General features: G+C 42.0%; 1 protein-coding gene across 1 annotated transcript in view; it reads left to right on the top strand.

The window, feature by feature from the left end:
- The first annotated feature begins 10,278 nt into the window (after positions 1 to 10,278).
- The window catches only part of ANKRD55 (ankyrin repeat domain 55), a 92,448-nt gene continuing 82,355 nt past the window's right edge, over positions 10,279 to 20,371 (top strand). The window contains exon 1 of the mRNA XM_074995959.1: positions 10,279 to 10,318. Coding sequence (XP_074852060.1) covers positions 10,279 to 10,318 — 40 coding nt within the window. The remainder of the gene's footprint in view (positions 10,319 to 20,371) is intronic.

Genomic DNA, 20,371 nt, shown 5'->3' on the forward strand with positions numbered 1-20,371 from the left:
AACAATATTTAGGGTGTACAAACATTACACTCTACCAAACATTAGGTGTGGTATGCAGAATAATGAGCTATGATGATGGTATGTCAGGGAACGTGCCTAGATGCTATAGAAACACATCACAAAAATGTAGTTCCTTCCCCACAGCCTACAATGTTATGGGAGCAAAATGGATTCAGAGCTGGAACCTGACTTGCCCTTGGCCACCCAGGAAGGCAGTGACAGAGATAGAAATTTAGCTGTAAAGTTCTTTGTTTCCAGCCCTGTACCTAGTCCTAAAATGTCACAATTTTGTTACAAACCAAGCACCATGTGGGACTTACCATTGGCCCTGTTTAACACACAGTTACCATTCTGTACTTGCATACAGTGCTAAATCCCAGCTCCTGAGGTTCTGCTCTTTGATGAGTCCAACCCCTCCCTCTGGCTAGAATTCTCTTCCCTTTGAAAGGGTGTCACTTTTCCCTCCATGTGCCAAATAAATTTTTCTGTGCATTGAAGTACATACAAATGTGCACCACCAATGGAAACAAAAAACCTAGCTGTGGGCACTCTGCTAATCAGCTGGGCAGCATTTGAATATCTCCTGATTGGTCACACAAGTTCATAGTTTACAGGGAACGCTGCTGGACAGCACCAGGTTTTGATTCTCTCTCTGCCCTATTCAGTGTCACTTTCACAATCCCCAGCCATCATAGTGGCAATAGCTTTAACTTGTGGGAGATATTTCTGTGAGTCTTAAACTACATCCTCCCCATCTCCTCCCTACTGAAGGGACTTGAGCCCAAAGTCTAAGGTGAGGCAGTTATTACAACCTTCGAGTTCCTATATGACCTGCATTGCTGTGATATAGATTGAGGCCCTAACCTTGCAATCAGATCTGGACTGACAAATCCAGTTGAAGGTTCAGGGCCTTATTGTGTATGTTAGATTATTTTGATAATAGTTTAATAAAGTTTGTGGTGCTAAAAGGTACATGGTTGGTAGGATACTCCCCATCAGTGCCTCCAGCACTAAGACTCATGACAGAAATCCCTGCCTGGCTCCCAGGCTCAGTAGGACAGAATGAAAAGGCTACACTGAGAAGTTCAGAGGAAAGAGTGAGTGGGGGGTTTTAAAATTGTGGTTCATCAGTTATTTGTCTTGTGGACAACACCGGCCTTTTGGTTAAAAAAAAGAGTTACAACATCCATGCTGAGACTAAAATGTAACCTCCCTGTGTTCCCTGAGGAACCCTGCAGAAGGGAATATCATTCTGGGGAGGCTTTGACCATTGCTGATCTTTTGACTTTCTTTGAAGTACTTGGTTTCTAAAATTTATGCAGAAAAGCCATGGCTATAACATTGTTTGTAATTAGTTTGTGTTGACTCTGCTCTTAAAGGAACTGCTGGGGTATTTCAATGGGTGGAACAGAGCAAGAGATTTTTGCTTCCAGATTCTCAGTTGGATACAACATAATAGTTATAAGCAATCACCAAATAAAATCCCAGGCTGCTGTAAGGAGCTTTTCCTATCCCCTTTATAGGACACTAAGACTAATCGGCTGCCTAAAAGTCTTATGTAGGTTTATCTCCCTGGAATGTTCAGTCAGTGAAGGGCCCTGTACTCGGTAGCAGTGTTTCCCAAATGGTGTTCCATGGAACCCCGGGATTCTGTGAAGTGAAAATAAGGGTTCTGTGAGAAAATTCCATTACAATAACATTTTTTATTTCAAAATAATAATTAATATTTCAGCTTTTATGAATTTTATTTAAAAAAATAATTTGTGTTTGCCACAATAAGTGTCCCTGTGTAATACCTTGGGATAACAGTGAATGAGAAGCTGGATTTGAGTCAACAGTGTCCCCTTGTAGCCAAGAAGGCTAACGGCATATTGAGGAGCATTAGGAGAAGCATTTCCAGAAGATCTAGAGAAGTTATTTTTCCCCTCTATTTGGCACTGGTGAGACCACATCTGAAGTATTGCATCCAGTTCTGGGCCCCCCCGGTATGGAAAGGATATAGATACATTGGAGAGGATTCAGCGGAGGACATCATTCTGTGATTCCGTGACAAAGAAAATGATTAGGGGGCTGGAGCACATGACCTACAAGGAGAGGCTGAGAGATTTGGGCTTATTTAGTTTGCAGAAGAGAAGACTGTGGGACAATTTGATAGCAGCCTTCAACTTCCTGAAAGGGGGCTCTAAAGAGGATGGAGAGAGCCTGTTCTCAGTGGTGACAGATGGCAGAATAAGGAGCAATGGTCTGAAGTTAGAGGGAGAGGTGTAGGTTAGAGCTTAGGGAAAACTATTTCACTGGGAGGGTGGTGAAGAACTGGAATGCGTTACCGCGAGACATGGTAGAATCTCCATCCCTAGAGGTTGACATAGCCATGGTTGGGATGATTTAGTTGGGGTTGATCCTGATTTAGGCAGGGGCCTGGACTCAATGACCTCCTGAGGTCCCTTCCAGCACTAGAATTCTATGATTCTATGAATACCAGTTTAGCCAGAGAGTGGGGACGATGATGTCACTACTCAGCACTGCGCACACAGTCAGTCGGTGCAATCGCCTGTTATATAGCACCATAAATCTTCGCACTCACTCTCAGGAAGCGTGGATCTTTTTGAAGTGGCTTGTGTCAAGAATATTCAGCTTTATCAAGATGTGCAATTCACCAGTTGTTACCCTTTGCCAGCACATACTTGTGTGGAACTGCATTCTCAAATTATGCAGCAACAAGAACAAAATAGAGAAATTGACTGAATGCCATGCCAGAGATGTGAATCCAACTTTCCAGTGTTAAACCAAATATAAAAAGGATTTGCTGAGAAAAGAAGGAAAACCACTTTTCCTACGGAAAGCTGCCAATATAATATGTATTAGTTTTTGAGCTTTATTTTTTGTACAAATTTAATTTGATTATTTTATAATATGTGCAGTTGAACTAAATGTTATTCTCATGACCTTGTTAGTATTTGTTTATCATTATCCTTATTTATATGTGGTCTTATTTTTCAGCTCCATATATAAGACCATTATTAGGGGTTCTGCAAAATTCTTTGGAGTTTAAAAGGGTTCCATTGCCAAATAAAATAGGGAAACACGGCTCTGTAGAATCTCTTGTCCTCTGGCTAACTGTTAATTTATCTGAGTATATAAATGCCCTTCAAACTACCCTCTACTACTGCTGTGATTATTGGGGGCAGGTGAGGCCAAGGGTCATTCACTTTGAAGGCTGGGTTAGGGGAAGAAGTAAGAGCAACAAATGTAATCAAAAAACAGATTTCTGTTTTGCAGTAATAACTGCTGGTCCCAGTGAGGATCAGATCCAGGGTCGCATTGGACTAGGCACTGTTCACACAAATATTGAAGAGATAGAGCTTACAATCTATATACATCATATACTACAGGTTGAACCTCTCTAGTCCAGCATTTAACTAGCTGAATGGCCTGTTATCATGGGTGTGGCCAAGTTTCCTGTGGTCCCATCATAAAGTTTGTTTGCAGCCACCAGTCATGGCTCTCAGTGTTCTGTGCTGTTATTTAGCTGTAATTTACCCCTAAGCGTCTAATAGCCCAGTAAGAAATAGAAATATTGAAGATGCTGCTGGACAACATTGACCTCCTGTGGGCCGGGAAATTCTCCTGTTTGGCATGGGTCAGACAAGGGTGCCAGACTAGAGAGATTCCACCTGTAATATTATCTTGAGCCTTTACTTTTATATTATTGTATATCTATTTGGATTCTCTTCAGGGCATGACTACTTGAGGAGATTCAGCTACTACAATGATGAGAATGCTAAAACAACCTGTGCGGAACAGAATAGACTGTGTGTTCTTGTGTCTACATACAATACCTAGTCAATAGGAACACTACTGCAATATAAAAAAATCTGAGCTAATTCAAAGGAAATAGTGTCAAAATTTCCTATATGAATAAATTGACAGTCAAGTAAGGAAAGCAATGTAAATAATCAGAGCTCTAATGTTGCGGTACCACAACAAGATTTCTTTATGCAAACCAGTACTCTGCATCCAAGCACCCTCAAATGCTAGATAACTTCAGAACTGGCCCTGAATTTTGGGGTGTCTTCTATCCCTAAAATAACTTGTGGCTTTACAGCCCTGAATTTTAAGTAGTTTGGAGTCAAGCTCGGGTTTGAACATTGTAGTTTCTGAACACTGGGCAAATCTTGCTACATCCATAGTAGGTTCATAGCAGTGAAACAACAATTGCAGATATTAAATAGTAAAACTACATTATGTTTAAAATGTTAGGGAAGCAATCAAGTTTTACACCAGTGTTAAAGTTGCCTCCGTAGTGTTAACTCTACTCCTTGTGGGTGAGCATATAACGTCTTTGCACTAGTTTCTCTGAAGCAATTCAGCTCCTTTTCACCATTTCTGCAGGGCAAAGAAGCTGGCTTTTGATGATAAACAGCCAGCACAGAATCTTGTTGTGGAAAAGAAAATTCTGATGAGAAGCTGGGTATGAGAGGGAGCAACCAAAATCAGGCAGGGCCAGTGCTTATTTTTGTGCCAGTACTTGCCGATCCTGAGTGCCAGCACCTCAGCAGTCCCAGTCACGGGTCTGGTGGGGGTCGAAGGCAAGGAGCCAGCAGATTACCAGCTTTTTTTTTTTTTTTTTTTTTGTTTACGAAAAAGGCAGTGACTGGGGAAGAGCTATGCCCCACTGATCCACCACCAGTGTAAGTTTCTTTAGGCTTCTCTGACTCACACCTAAATGGGGTTGATGGAGAATTAGGAATCTAACGTGGCCTTTCTAACAGCTTCCCCCATTCCCTCTGGCAGCACTGCTCAGCTTCTTAATTGAGTCCTAGCCCCTGACTCACATATTCTACACATTAGATGATGTTCAGTGAACTTCCTTTTATCCTTACTGTTCACTGAGCAGGTACCTCAGTTTAAATTTGGTCAGTGATGGTAGATTGTCCATGACCTTTGATAAGATATTCCAATTACTCTCTTTTTTTTTTAATGCCTTATCTCAAGTCTGAATTTGTCTAGCTTCAACTTCTGGCTACTGTTTTGCATTTTAGCTTCCTCTGAAGAGCCCATTATTAAATATTTGTTCTCCATATAGATACTTATAGACTGTCATTAAGTCACCCCTTAACCTTCTCTTTCTTAAACTAAATAGATTGAGTTCCTCATGTCTGTTACTAAAATGCTTGTTTTCTGATTCTTTAGTCAGGCTCAGGGCTCTTCTCTGAGCTCTCTCACATTTATTAACATCCTCCTTGAACTGTGAACACCAAACCTGGTCACAGTGTTCCTGCCATGGTTGCACCAGTGTCAAATCTAGAGGTAAAATAATGTCTCCACTCCTCTTTCAGAGTTCCCTGTTTATGTATTCCAAGATTGCTTTAGCAATTTTTGTCAGTGAGGATTATGTGTTTTCTTTCAAGTCATTAATAAAAAGGTTAACTAGCATAAGGCCAAGAATCAATCCCTGTGAGATTCCCTAGAAATGCTGTTCAGTGAGGATTTCCTGTTTACAGCTGCAGTTTCTAACACTCATGCTGCTATCTTAATTTTACATCTATCTAGATTTGTAATGTGCTGTACCAAGTCAATAGCTGCGTCTACACGTGCACGCTACTTCGAAGTAGCGGCACCAACTTCGAAATAGCGCCCGTCGCGTCTACACGCGTCGGGCGCTATTTCAAAGTTAACTTCGACATTAAGCGGCGAGACGTCGAAGTCGCTAACCTGATGAGGAGATAGGAATAGCGCCCTACTTCGACGTTCAACGTTGAAGTAGGGACCGTGTAGACGATCCGCGTCCCGCAACGTCGAAATTGCTGGGTCCTCCATGGCGGCCATCAGCTGGGGGGTTGAGAGATGCTCTCTCTTCAGCCCCTGCGGGGCTCTATGGTCACCGTGGGCAGCAGCCCTTAGCCCAGGGCTTCTGGCTGCTTCTGCGGCAGCTGGGGATCTATGCTGCAGGCACAGGGTCTGCAACCAGTTGTCAGCTCTGTGTATCTTGTGTTGTTTAGTGCAACTGTGTCTGGGAGGGGCCCTTTAAGGGAGCGGCTGGCTGTTGAGTCCGCCCTGTGACCCTGTCTGCAGCTGTGCCTGGCATCCCTATTTCGATGTGTGCTACTTTGACGTGTAGACGTTCCCTCGCTGCACCTATTTCGATGTTGGGCTGAGCAACGTCGAAGTTGAACATCGACGTTGCTGGCCCTGGAGGACGTGTAGACGTTATTCATCGAAATAGACTATTTCGATGTTGGCTGCACGTGTAGACGTAGCCAATGTCTTACAGAAGTCCAGGTAGATTATATCAACACTTTTACCGTGCAATCTTGTCAAAAAGATACCAAGTTAGTTTCACAAGATTAACTTTCCATAGACCATGTAAACTGGCACTTATTACCCTCATTTAAATTCTTTATCAATCAAGTCCATATCAGCCTCTCCATTCTCTTGCCCAGAATTCATGATGACCTAACAAACCTGTACCTGGACTCCCTCTCTTTTTGGTTTGGACATAGGACTTGGAGGATAAGTAAAAAATATGTATGTTACAAACCACATTGTAATATCTCATTAAAACACTACCTAAAATATACCACATATGTTTAATATAAAGCAAAAAAGCAATCCAGTAGCACTTTAAAGACTAACAAAATAATTTATTAGGTGATGAGCTTTCATGGGACAGACCCACTTCTTCAGATCATAGCCATATCAGAACAGACTCAATATTTAAGGCACAGAGAAATAGTAATCAAGGTTGACAAATCAGAAAAATTATTATCAAGGTGAGCAAATCAGATAGCAGAGGGGCAGAAGTGGGGGAGTCAAGAATTAGATAAAGCAAAGTGTGTAAAAGAGCCCCTACAATGAGCTAGAAAATTGTCATCTGGTTCAAACCACGTGTTAATGTGTCGAATTTGCATATGAAAGAGAGTTCAGCAGCCTCTCTTTCCAAACAGTTGTGAAAGTTTCTTTTCAGTAAAACACAGACTTTCAGGTCATTAACAGAATGGCCCACTCCATTAAAGTGCCGGCTGACAAGTTTGTGAATCAGGAGTGGTTTTATGTCTGTTTTATGCCCCTTAATTCCTTGTCTAAGAGAGTTTGAAGCCTGTGCAACATACAAAGCATTTGGGCATTGTTGGCACATGATGACATATATAATGTTAGTTGAGGAACATGAGAATGTGCCCGTGATTCTGTCAATAACCTGGTTAGGTCCAGTGATGGTATCTCCAGAATAGATATGTGGACAAAGTTGGCAACGGGCCTTGTTGCAAGGAAAAGTTCCAGGACTGGTATTCCTGTGGTATAGACTGTGGCTGTTGGTGAGAATCCTCATAAGGTTGGGAGGTTGTCTGTAGGAGAGAACAGGCCTGTCACCTAGGGCCTTCTGGGGTGTGGCATCCTGGTTAAGGATAGGTTGTAGGTCTTAATAATGTGTTACAGTGGTTTGAGTTGGGGGCTGTAGGCAATGACCACTGGTGTTTTGTTATTGGCTTTCTTGGGCCTATCTAGGAGTAGCTGGTCTCTGGGTATTCGTCTGGCCCTGTCAATTTGTTTTTTTATTTCTCCTGGTGGGTAATTCAGGTTAATGAATATTTGGTAGAGATTGTGTAGTTTTTGGTCAGTAGGATCAGAACAAATGTGATTGTACCTTGGGGCTTGACTGTAAACAATGGATCTAGCTGTGTGCGCAGGATGGAAGCTAGAAGTGTGTAGGTAAGTTTAGTGATCAGTGGGTTTCCAGTAGAGTGTGGTACTGATCAGGCCATCATTGATTTGTACTGTAGTGTCCAGGAAATGTGTCTCTCGCGTGCAGTAGTCGAGGCATAAGTTAATGGTGGGGTGCAGGCTGTTAAAGTCTCTGTGGAATTCTTCTAGAGTCTCTATGGCTACGTCTACACTACCCCCAAACTTCCAAATTGCCACGCAAATGGCCATTTCGAAGTTTACTAATGAAGCACTGAAATACATATTCAGCGCTTCATTAGCATGCAGGCGGCCATGGCACTTCAAAATTGACGCACCTCACCACCGTGCGACTCGCCCCGACGGGGCTCCTTTTCGAAAGGACCCCGCCTACTTCGAAGTTCCCTTATTCCCATCAGCTGATGGGAATAAGGGGACTTCGAAGTAGGTGGGGTCCTTTCTAAAAGGAGCTCCGTTGGGACGAGCCGCGCGGCGGTGAGGCGCATCAGTTTCAAAGTGCCGCGGCTGCCCACATGCTAATGAAGCGCTGAATATGCATTTCAGCGCTTCATTAGTAAACTACGAAATGGCCATTTGCGTGGCCATTTCAAAGTTCGGGGCTTGTGTAGACACGGCCTATAACATGGGTCCAAATCATAAAGATGTCATCGATGTATCGTAAGTAAAGGAGGGGTAATAGGGGATGAGAACTGAGGAATCATTGTTCCAGGTCAGCCATAAATATATTAGCATATTGTGGGGCCATGCAGATGCCCATAGCAATGCCACTAATCTGGAGGTACAAATTGTCCCCAAATTGGAAATAATTGTGTGTGAGAACAAAGTTACAGAGGTCAGACACCAGATAAGCTGTAATGACATCAGGGATGGTATTCCTGATAGCTTGTAATCTGTCTTTGTGTGGAATATTAGTGTATAGAGCCTCTACATCCATGGTGGCAAGGATGGTGTCATCAGGAATTTTTCCCAAGTTTTGTAATTTCCTCAGGAAGTCCGTGGTATCTCAGAGATAGCTGGGAATATTGGTGGCATAGGGTTTGAAGAGGGAGTCAACATAACTGGATAGTCTGGTGGCAAGGGTGCCAATACCTGAAACGATAGGGCGTCCAGGGTTTCCAGGTTTGTGGATTTTGGGAAGTAAATAGAATAATTCAAGTTGGGGCTCAGATGGTGTGTCTGAGTGAATAAGGTCCCAAGTAGCAGCAGGGAGTTCCTTAAGTAGTTGTTGTAATTTCTTTCGGAATTCCAAAGTGGGATCAGAGGAGAGATGGCTGTAAAATCTGGTGTTGGAGAGTTGTTTGGCTGCCTCCTGTTCATCGTCTGAATTATTCATGATGACAACAGCACCCCCTTTGTCAGCTGGTTTAATTATAATGTCTGGGCTATTTTTGAGACTCTGGACAGCATAGCATTCAGCATAGTTGAGATTGTAACTAATTTGGTGGTGTTTGCGATAATGTCCGGTTGCAGAAGCATTGTAGGTAGAAATTCAGACTTTCACTACCACCGTCGGGGGAGTCCACGTAGAGTTCTTCTTTTGGTGTTGGAAGGGGCTCTTTTACATACTTTGCTTTATCTAATTCTTGACTTACCCCACCCCTTCTGCCCCTCTGATTTGCTTACCTTGATAACAATTTTTCTGATTTGTCAATCTTGATAACTATTTTTGGTTCTCTGTGCCTTAAATATTGAGCCTGTTCTGGTATGGCTATGACCTGAAGAAGTAGGTCTGTCCCACAAAAGCTCATCACCTAATAAATTATTTTATTAGTCTTTAAAGTGCTACTGGACTGCTTTTTTGTTTTCATAGTATATAGACTAACACGGCTATCTCTCTGTTACTATTTAATATAAAGCAGATTCATTCACAACTGAGAATAGTTATAATGAACTTTTAAACCTTATCTACTAAATATAGCAATAAACATTACTCCCTTTTATTTATGATCTACACACTATTCAAAACTCAGTTAAATAGGTGGATGCCTAATTAAAGTAGGCATCATTTCATTAATCAACTACAGAATGTATGTCTGCTAACATATTTATGCAATAGTCAGTTAAGACAGCACTGTCTGTGAATGTAGCATATGCCGTTTGGCTTCTAAAATGAGTACATCAGCATCCAAACGGCACTGGCAGTTTTGCACATGCTCTGTTTGCCATAGTGAATCCTCATTCACCCATTGAGATTTCTGTTTGTTTAAAGCCAGTGTTCTAGTGTTCTTGTCGCTGACGCTGGGTGATCTGCAGTGTCTTTCCCACACTAGATCAAAGGCAGTTTGCCCCTCTTAAACTATTGTTTTTCCAAGGCCTAAAAGCTCATTTAGGCCATTTCTGAAGGTATCTTTTTAACAGGAGCCTTAACTAACAGAATATACCATTCTTATTCTGTGAGTGACCATGTCTTTGCCTTGACAACAACCTGCAGCCGTAAAGCAAGTTTAATTCTCAAAAAAGAAGATTGGTGACATCTATCATTGTGTATATTGTTTACTGTAATATATGGGATTCTTCCCTGGAAAACATGGAGATGGTATTTGCATGGTCTAAGAGTAAATAATGAGATAGACCAAAATGGATTTTAGTTCCTCATCAGTATTTGATCAGCAGAAAGGTAAGTCACTTGCTACTGATCTTAGCATGCCTGTTGAAATTGTATGGTTTTAGCTGATAAATCAATGCCTCCTATTTTAAGGAGAAGGTCTGGCATAATTAATTTCTCGTATGTTTATCAGAAATATCCTTTATCTGTACATTTTGATCACAGGAAGGACCTTCTTACATCAGTTTTAAGGACAGATATTTCTGCCTGATAGTATTGTTTTAAAAATAAAGTATTGATTTCATCAGGAAAAATAACAGCATTTTGTTTTTTTCCTAAGCTCAGCTATGAGATGTACGTATAAAACAATTATTACATTAAAACAGAACCAGATAAAAATGTGGTGTTTGACTTGTACAAAATTTAAGTGCTCATTTTCCTATTAAATTTGCCAGTTTTGGAATTATAAGATGTAAATAGTGAACGAAATGCACATTGACTAGTGACTTACTTTTATTTTAGGAAATCTTTAGATGTACTGCACAAATATTATTACATATCCTAACATAAGATTCTAAAAGAAGCCCAATGAAAAATTTTCTACAGGCATAGGTTGCTATGGAAATATAGATGGATTGTAGTTATCTATTTTGTAGTTAGATGGTTAAATTTTATTTCTTGTGATGGGGTGGAGAGTTGATATTTCTAATATGATTTACTTCCTTTCTCATTTAATTCACTAAAATTCTATATTCTTATATTCTTCTTTATTCACAAAGCAGAAAATGTTCATTGTTCAGACTGTGTTGCACCAAATCTCCCTCTAAATCAGCGGTTCCCAACCCTTTCCAGATGGGGACCCATTTTGAGAATTCAGCAAGACTTTGTGACCCAGGGCAATTCAAAAACGGGACTGGGGGAGGGGGGAATGTGGCAGGGGACAGAGCCGGATCTAGCTAATTGTGCTGCTGAGGCAAGAATATAAAATTGTGCCCCCTTATGTTTATATATTCATAATAGTTATTTCATAGAAAAGGGGAAATATATTACTAAAATAACACTACATTTGCTATAATTAGTCAGAGTTGTGGTGGTGGAAAGACACTCATCCCCAAACTGTTCCCCTTGGCTTAAACCCCACAGTCAAGGGCTAGGAGTCACTCAAGGGCTGAAGGGGGCTAAGGTAGTCACATTCAAGGGCTAGGAGTCAGTCGGGCTGCAGGGGGCTAGGGGAGTCACACTCAGGGGCTGGAGAGTTCTAGAGGAGGCTAGGAAATCACATTCAGGCTAGGAGTGACTCAGGAGCTGAAGAGGAGCAAGGGTGTCTCATTCGGGAGCTAGCAGAGTCACACTCGGGCTGCATGGGGCTAAGGAAGTCACACTGAGGGGCTGGGGAAGCTAGAGGCGGGCTGGGAAGTCACACTCAGGGGCTGAAGGGGGCTAGAAGAATTACACTCTGAGGCTAGGAGTCACTCAGGGACTGCAGGGGGCTAGGGGAGTCACACTCAGGCTGGAAGGGGCTAGATGAGTCCCGTAGGAACCCTCCTGGGGGCTGGAGGGACCCCACCTTCTGCAGATGCTGGAAGCCAGAGAGCTGATTTCTCTCCCTCCCTCCCAGTCTCAGACCCAGGCCCCCACCTTACTTGAGCTGGGCACTGCTCCTCAAGTATGCAATTCTCTGCCCTGCAGCTGAAATGGTTCTCAGTGTAATTGATTGGCTTCTCTGCCTGACAGCTGTTAATCCAATTAAGAAGTTGAGAACCACTTCAGGAGTGTGAATGGCTCCTTAAGAGCCACCTGTCGAGCTGCCCAGCCCAGCCAGCAACCCTTTTGAAATGTAATTGTGACCCATGTTTGGGTCCTGACCCAGAGTTTGGGAAACCTGCTCTAAATAAATTTACAAAGCCCAAAATGACTTATGTGCAGTCTTCCCAGTCTCCAGTATGCACCTGCAAGGTGTATATGCTGATTAAGCAGAGGCAGCCCCAAAATAAGGGGTCATGACTTGCTGTATATGGCTATGCCTACATGACACTACATCTACACTACATTCCCCTTTCAGAGAAGGAAAGCAGATGAGGGAGATTGAAAATGCAGATGAAGGGCTGATTTACAAATCCTACACCTCATTGACATAATCTCTCCTGATTGCATTTCCGGAAGAGACTTTTCCAAAAGCAGAAACAGCAGCGTAGATGGGTTTCCTTTGGGGAAAAAAATCATTTTGAAAGAACCCTTCTTATTTTGTTTCAGTAAGAAGGGTTTTTTCTCCAAAGGAACCCCGTCTACACAGATGCTTTTGCTTTCAGAGAAGCCTCTTCCGGAAGCATGATCAGAAGTGATTATGCTAATGAGGCACAAGATTTGTAAATCAGCACTTCATTTGCATTTTCAATCTCCCTTATTTGCATTCCTCATCTGAAAGGGGAATGTAGTGTAGATGCAGCCTATGTAAAAAGGCTGACATATGACAATTCTTCAAAATGCATGTGGTGCACCAAGAATACTGCTTGTTTATTCTCTTTCACCCATCAAATTCCCATTCTGCTGTTTATGAATAAATTGGTGTAAATCAGGTTCATATGCATCAAATTGCAATAGGAAACAGTGACTTTGCAAAACCCAGTTTTGTCACGGTCATTTTTTCCTCCATTTTTGTTGATTTTTTTCCTTAAAGTGTCCTATAGGATTAGAGCAGAAATAAACAAAACCTATTATTTCATTGTGTTGGCTCTAGCATGTGGTGGGATTTATTCTTCCTGCATAAACATTCTTGCCAAACCTCATTACTGGGAATTCTGTAAGCCTGGCTTGACATGACTAATTGGCCAAGGGTGCAGCCTTATTTTTTTGCAAGACAGGATCAGGGAAATAAATAAATCAGCAAGTTAGAAACAGAACATCTGTATTCACTGAGATAAGAGGGAACAAACACCGTTTACAATGAACAAGACATCCACAAATAAAATAAGCCTGGCGCATCAATGACATAAAGAATAAATTGTGCATGGATGGAGCATCCTGCACAGGGAGCCGTTTAGAGGGAGTAAACAAGCGAGTCCCAAAGCGCGTAATGCAAAGTATAGCAAATACAGTCCGGATGTTTCTATATTAGCTCCCTACTTCTAAGGTAAGTAGGGTGTGGGGAGATTGTTAATGAAGTGCTGCATTGCATATGCAACATTTTATTAAGCCAATTCTCCCCCACAGCAACTTTGAAGTGCCAGCTCATGTGTAGCCTGGGCAACTTCAAAGTCCCTTTACTCCTCAAAAGTACCTCCAAGTGTAAGTGTACACAATGGAAGGAGCTTTTTTTATAACATGGAGGTGTGGTAATGTCCTGTACTAACCACCAACTCCCCCACTCCCCATTTATTAGCCTGATCAACTCAAGTGTAGTTTAATTGTTTGCTAATACAGAAACTTCAGTGATTAGCTCTTAGATAAGTGGATTAAGTATGGGTATCCAGGAGAGACTGGGAATGAGTGAAAAAAGGAACTCCTGGAAGTAACTTGGGACAGGGCATAGGAACGCTCAGAAGAGCACATGAGAAATCCACTAAATGTCACTGAAACTTTCATTGAGCATTAACTGCTTCCAAATATACTAAAGGTTGAACCTCTCTAGTCCAGCACCCTCAAGACCGGCACTGAATGAAAGACTTTATTGGAGCATGGGAGGTCAATATTGCCTAGCAGCATTACCAACACTTCCACTGCTTACTGGGCTCTTCAAAGACATTTGGGGGTCAATTACAGCTAAACAACAGCACAGGACAGAGAGCCAGGACTGGTGGTTGTAGACGAACTTTATGGGACCACAGGAAACTTGGCCACACCCATGACAAGTGACGAGAGTGCTGGACTAGAAAGCTTCAACCTGTGTACAGTCATGTACAAAAAAAATTAAGTGCAATAAAAGGGGCATTAATCAGCTCAAACAACAGATAACAAACAAAAAAGAGAGGGTGGGAAGGGGACACCTAATAAGATAATGTAACCCAGAAATTTAAATGTAATAATCAGCTTATTAAAGCTTGACGTAGCTGAGTCACAGAGTAAGACAGTAAAAATAGCAGTAAAACAAAACAGTGTTGTTATATCACTTATAAAAACAAAAGCCCCTCCTTGTTCAAACTTTCAAGGTAAAAAATTGCAGTTTAAAAATTTAAAAAAACAATTCTGATTTATAAAAGGAAAATGTCAGGCATGTAAAAGCATTTTTAAAATAAATTCAAAGGCTTAGCTGGGAAAGGTAAAACAAGCAAATTTAAAAGATATATTTGGTCTCTCATAATAAATTGTTTACAACATAGTGAAACATCAAAAAATTGAAGAAAACGCCTATCAAAGAAGTTCCAATACTAACTATGTGAAGTATGCGGGTGATAAATATTATGCAAAGTAAAAGCTGCCTTAAGTGATATGGAGCAAGAAACCACCCTCTCGTTTATCATGATAGAAAAGTTAAAAATTTGGTGAAAGAAAGGGATTTCAGTTAATGCAGGGTAAAAAAATTAACAAGAGTCTCATACAATTAAGTTAAATGTGAAATCACTGTAATACATACTTTGTGGAAGTTAGTCTTCCCACCCAGATAAGACATCACAAGTTCTGGAAAGCCCCAGGCTTGTACTGCTGTTTGGAGAACACTTAGACTAAGTCTACCCAGCCACTTTACTGCATTGCAACTTTTTGGCTCGGGGTGTGAGAAAACACCCACTCCTCAGTGCAGCAAGTTACCGGGCTGGAAAGCACCAGTCTAAACTGGGCTATAGAGCTGGGAGCTATGCTCTCAGTGCAGTCCACTATACCCCTCATTGAGGTGGTTTACCTAGTGCACTGGGAGATCTCTCCCAGCACTCTTGATGTGACCACACTGTTGCACTAAAGCCCTGCCACAGCTGCACTTTAAACTTTCAAATGTAGAACAAAGGGTCTTACATATACAGGGACAATGTCTTACAAGCAGAGTTGCTGGCATATGGATTAGTTCTGGGGGAACAGTCTCCTAACTGCACTGAATTGTGGAGATAATAGGGTATTGATAAAGTAAAAACAGCCTATACTGGTGATAAGAATTATGTGGCGGCTGAAGAGGACCCAGGGAATGTTATTTGACTGGCCTGTGTTTTGTTTCACACCCAGTTTTTTATCCTCTAATAAAAGCAAATGATGGGCACGTAAAGGTATTTTATAATATGGGATTATACTTAGGTGGACTATCCTGCATTTACACTGCCTAGTTTGAACTTTGAGCCCGTGAGTAATGGTGGTTCAAGCGGTAACAGCTACTGGTCTTGGGAATGTATTGCTGGATAGTAAACTTAAAAAGAAAGTACAAAAAGACCTGCATTAATGGGTGTGTTGTGAACAAGACACAAGAAGTCATTCTTCTACTCTAGTCTGCTCTGGTTAGGCCTCAGTTGGAGTATTGTGTCCAGTTCTAGACACCGCATTTTAAGAAAGATGTGGAGAAATGGGAGAGGGTCCAGAAAAGAGCAACAAGAATGATCAAAGGTCTAGAGAACATGACCTATGAAGAAAGGCTGAAAGAGTTGGGCTTGTTTAGTTTGGAAAAAAGAAGATTGAAGGGGTTCATGATAGCGGTTTTCAGGTATCTAAAAGGGTGTCATAAGGAAGAGGGAGAAAACTTGTTCTTGGCCTCTGAGGATAGAACAAGAGGTGATGGGCTTAAACTGCAGCAAGGAAGGTTTAGGTTCGACATTAGGAAAAAGTTCCTAACTGTCAGGGTGGTCAAACACTGGAATAAATTGCCTAGGGAGGTTGTGGAATCTCCATCTCTGGAGATATTTAAGAACAGGTTAGATAAATTTATATCAGGGATGGTCTAGACAGTACTTGGTCCTGCCGTGAGGGTAGGGGGCTGGACTCGATGGTCTCTCGAGGTCCCTTCCAGTCCCAGCATTCTATGATTCTAAGACTATCATGCAAACAAAACAAATACTAATGGATACATAAAAACAAAAACAGCAAAACGTAGGCCTGGCTTGACATGAGCAGTTGGACATAGGTGGGGCAAAGTATAATGGCAACAGTATAATGTAGAAGTCAGTGGTTAGAGGAAAGGCCTTGTGAACTGAGGGTTGGGAGCTCAGTCCTTGAAGGTACATTTCAAGGGACTGGGGCAGGTTACATTTATAAAAAATATGTGTCAGGGATGGTGATAGGTCCTGCTTTGAAGGCAGGGGACTGGACACAATGATCTCTCAAGGTCCCTTCCAGCTCTGAGATATGCATATCTTGATGTATTATATAAAGGCAGAGGTTTGCTGTGTAACTTTGGATGTGTTGCACACCCTGTATCCACTCCCTACACTTTAGCTTGATCAGTTCAAGTATAGTTTGATTGTATGCTAGTAGAGAAACCTCAGTCATGAATTTGGAGGTGAGTTCAGTCCTTGGGAGCCAAGCAGACACATTGATAATGAAAAAGTGTCAAGGAACCAGCCAGTGGCAGTGCCCGAAGCTAAATTTTAACGCAGGTGGTTTCCCATGGAGGGACAACCTATTTGGATTGTTTAATACAAGGGCCCATGCAAGTCGTCTTGAATTCCTGCCACATTGTATAGGGAATAAATACATATAGGCAGCCAGTGCTAGTGTAATGCTACCCTTCTCTCCCTGCAGCATGTCATTGTGGGACATGTGTTCCTTTCACAGAAGTAGGCCTGGTCTGTCTTAGAAAATCAGGTCAGCACAACTATGCCACTCAAGGGTGTGAAAAATTTGCACCCCAGAGCACTGTTGCTAAGCCAACCTAAATCCCCACATAGGCAACACTAGGCAACATGAGGTCAATGGAAGAATTCTTCCATTGACTTAGCTACTGCCTGTCAAGTAAGTGAGTAACCTACACAAACAGGAGAACCCTGCACAATCAGCATGTGCAGGTTCTGCACTAAAGCATGGAGAGGTTCTACACTAAAGCACTGCTGCAGTGCAGCTTTGCCAGGGTAGCATCTGAAGCACGGAGAAGACCTGAGTGGCGTATCTGGTAAGCAGCAGTCTTGAAGTCAAGAGCAGGAGACACTTAGGTGATCCTTTCCATAGCCACAAATGCTTGGAGTTCTCACAACTTGGAAAGTTTGTCTGAGTTTCCTATGCTCCCTAGCACCCTTCACAGGGCTGCCTTTCCCAGAACCCAGCTCTCTGTCACAATAGTAGCTCTTCAGGGCCTTTCCCAGCTCCACCATGGGGTTGCACAGCAGTCTATTCTGTAGTTGCTCTTCTGTTCTCAACACTGTGCTGTATTCTATCAGCCAGCCTTTCAGAGCCGCTTCTCACCGTCCAGTTCTACCCAGGGGCACCTGTCAGAACCTACTGGTTAACTGATTGTTCTCTGCTGTCTCCAGCTTGCCACTGACCAATACTCTCTCTCCATCCCATAGCTATGCAAAAATGGCACCGCTTCTTCTTGTTCACTGTGGTTGACCTGGTGCCCCCTGTTGGCCAGGTTACTGTTCCCAAGGTGGAGGACGGACTTTTCCCAAGGTGGACGAGTGGTCAGCTAGTCCAAGACACCGCAGAGGAGAGAACATAAAACGCATGAGCTGGAGAAAAAAGGAGGGAGGGAAATTGAGAGGGGAGAGGAAGGGGAAAGGTAGAGAGAGGTCAGATGGAATGGAAGTCTGGTGGTATTTGAGTCATTTCAGTATACTTTATCCAAACTAGAGGCCCTGTTGCAGCTCTGCTTGCAAGTGGAAGTTGGGCTGGAAGAAAGGTCGAGACAGAAACCTGTTGTAATACGTACCCAAAGTGGGCCAGGTCTCACGCTTGCCAGAGAAGGGGCTGGAGATGGCATACTGATGGGGTGGGGGGAGTCTTTTGCAGAGCTGGGCTCCATGCTGGGTGGGGGAAGGGCTGGCATGGTGCGGGGGATTCTGTTGGGGGGCTGGGCTAGGCCCTCCCTTCTGTTGGGGAGAGGGGCTGAGGCTGGCACAGTGCAGGGGGAGTCCGGTGGGGGCTGGGCCTGATCCCACGCTGGTTGGGGGAGGGGTGGGGCCAGCACAGTGCATGTGTTGGGGGAGAACATGGTAGAACCTTGCCTGGATGGACACACGAAAAATAATATATTATCCATCAAGAGAAGATGTCCAGGTTTTTTTTAAATTCATATAATTGATCTCTAACCAATCATTTGTTTTTCCCTATGTCGCTAACTCAGACAGATCTGAATAACACAAGGGTGTTTTTAACAATCAAGTACATAAAATAAGAGAATTGCTAAGTGATTTCTGTATTCATAGACTATGTGCTATGATTGAGTGTTAATTGGTGGTTGCCAGTGGGCCAGATACAATACTAACATTCATGAAACAGGTTATCACAATACAGCTGGAAAGGATATCATGTTCCATTACTTCAAGCATCAAAAGGCTGGGGGAGATGAAGGCTTGTTGCTAAGCACTGTTGTTCATTGATGAACTGTGGTGAAGTGAGGCTGATAGGGCAGTCTCTGCCAGAGACTGAGGGTCTTTATGAGAACAAGCAGCATCTTATTTACAGAATTAAATAAAGTATCTAGTACAGTCTCGGGTTGATCTGCAGAGGAGATCCTCAAGCACATTCTTCTGTAGGGAAGCTTTAATTTGCATGAAGCTCTTTGGAGAGCAAATACATAATTCTTCACAACATTGAGCAAGTAACACTTTGATTTTCGACTCTCCTGTTTTTTAATCACTAGTAATAATAATAATAATAATGATAACAATAATAATAATAAATTAAATAAATGTGTTGTCAGTTAAATCATATAAATTTAGCTGCAGCAATTCATATGAATGTCAATAACTAAACTGCAACTTGTGGGCTCACAAAAAGGCCACATGTAAACACATTCCTTGTAAAGCATTAAGGTATTTTGTGTATTTTATACACCTCCTTGCAGACCAAGCTTCTAGTACTTTGTGAAAGAAAGAAATTATATCCTTGTGGAACACCACTGTATATGTCAGAAATGCTGACCAGAAATGTCAACTTTTAGCATTCCTTTTTCCTGAATATTAAAGATGCACTAAATATGGTTTTGTTTGTTTTTAAACCCCTAATATGTAATTGTGACAGCACCTTGTACCCATATGTCCTTTGGCTCTTTGCCCACAATGGTACTGGGACATCGCTCTCTGGCACTGCTCTGTATAACCAGATAAAGATTTTTCCTAACACTTGACCCATAAGCAGGCTGTCATTTGTACCTTTTCTGCTTCTCAGAAGATGAGTGATATCTTCCCTTCAGCAGTGCCAGACTGTACTTTTCCACATAAAAACAACCTAACAGTCAGCTTAGATTAAACAAATACCACTTATTGGTATTAACAGAATAGTGAGAAACCAAATTAAGCCAGGTAAACAAACTTGAACTTGGAGGACCAGCTCTTCTGTTGGGGTAAATGGTATCATGCCATTACAATCTGTTTACTCCAGCTAAGGATGTGACCCCTCAACTGTTCAATAAACCCATAAGTTGTTATTTCAAATGGGTTATAGAAGGAATTTGTCCCCTTTTAACTTTTTTCCAGTCAGTCAGTTACCTCCAAGTGGCATGTATTGAAAAACAAATGAGCTTAGCAAAAAGAGCAGTTACAGTTCATCTTGTTTGTGATGCAAAAGTTTGGCAAGCTGCAAGGGAGGTACACCTGATAAGAGGTATGTCAGAAAATGCAGATCTTGTTTAAGCCAGAAAAAAAAATGGATTGTTATACACAATGAAATGATGATTCATTAAAATGTGTGTCAAATGATATATTATGAGTGTGCTGCACTTAGGAATACATAATGCTCAATCCATCATTCCTGTTATTGGTTAAGGATTTCCCACACCTCGTTCTAGGATTTACTGTATATATCTTATAGAATGCCCTGTGCTACTGCCAGCAGTAGCATCAATGTTTTTGGAGGAGAGCTAAAGAGGGAGAGTCTACTTCTCTGGATCTCCTGGGGTGGGAAGGAGGTCGCTATGTTGTTGCTATGTGCATTGGGAAGGCAAGGTAAGGTTATTGTGGCTAAAAAGATTGGTTTATTGGTTTTGGTTTTGTTATGTTGGAAAGTGCATGTAGGATCCACCTGCTACTTAAATATTAATGTTCTATTGATTTTTAGAAT

Source organism: Carettochelys insculpta, chromosome 5, assembly GCF_033958435.1.
Source record: "Carettochelys insculpta isolate YL-2023 chromosome 5, ASM3395843v1, whole genome shotgun sequence".
NCBI classification, from domain to species: domain Eukaryota; kingdom Metazoa; phylum Chordata; order Testudines; family Carettochelyidae; genus Carettochelys; species Carettochelys insculpta.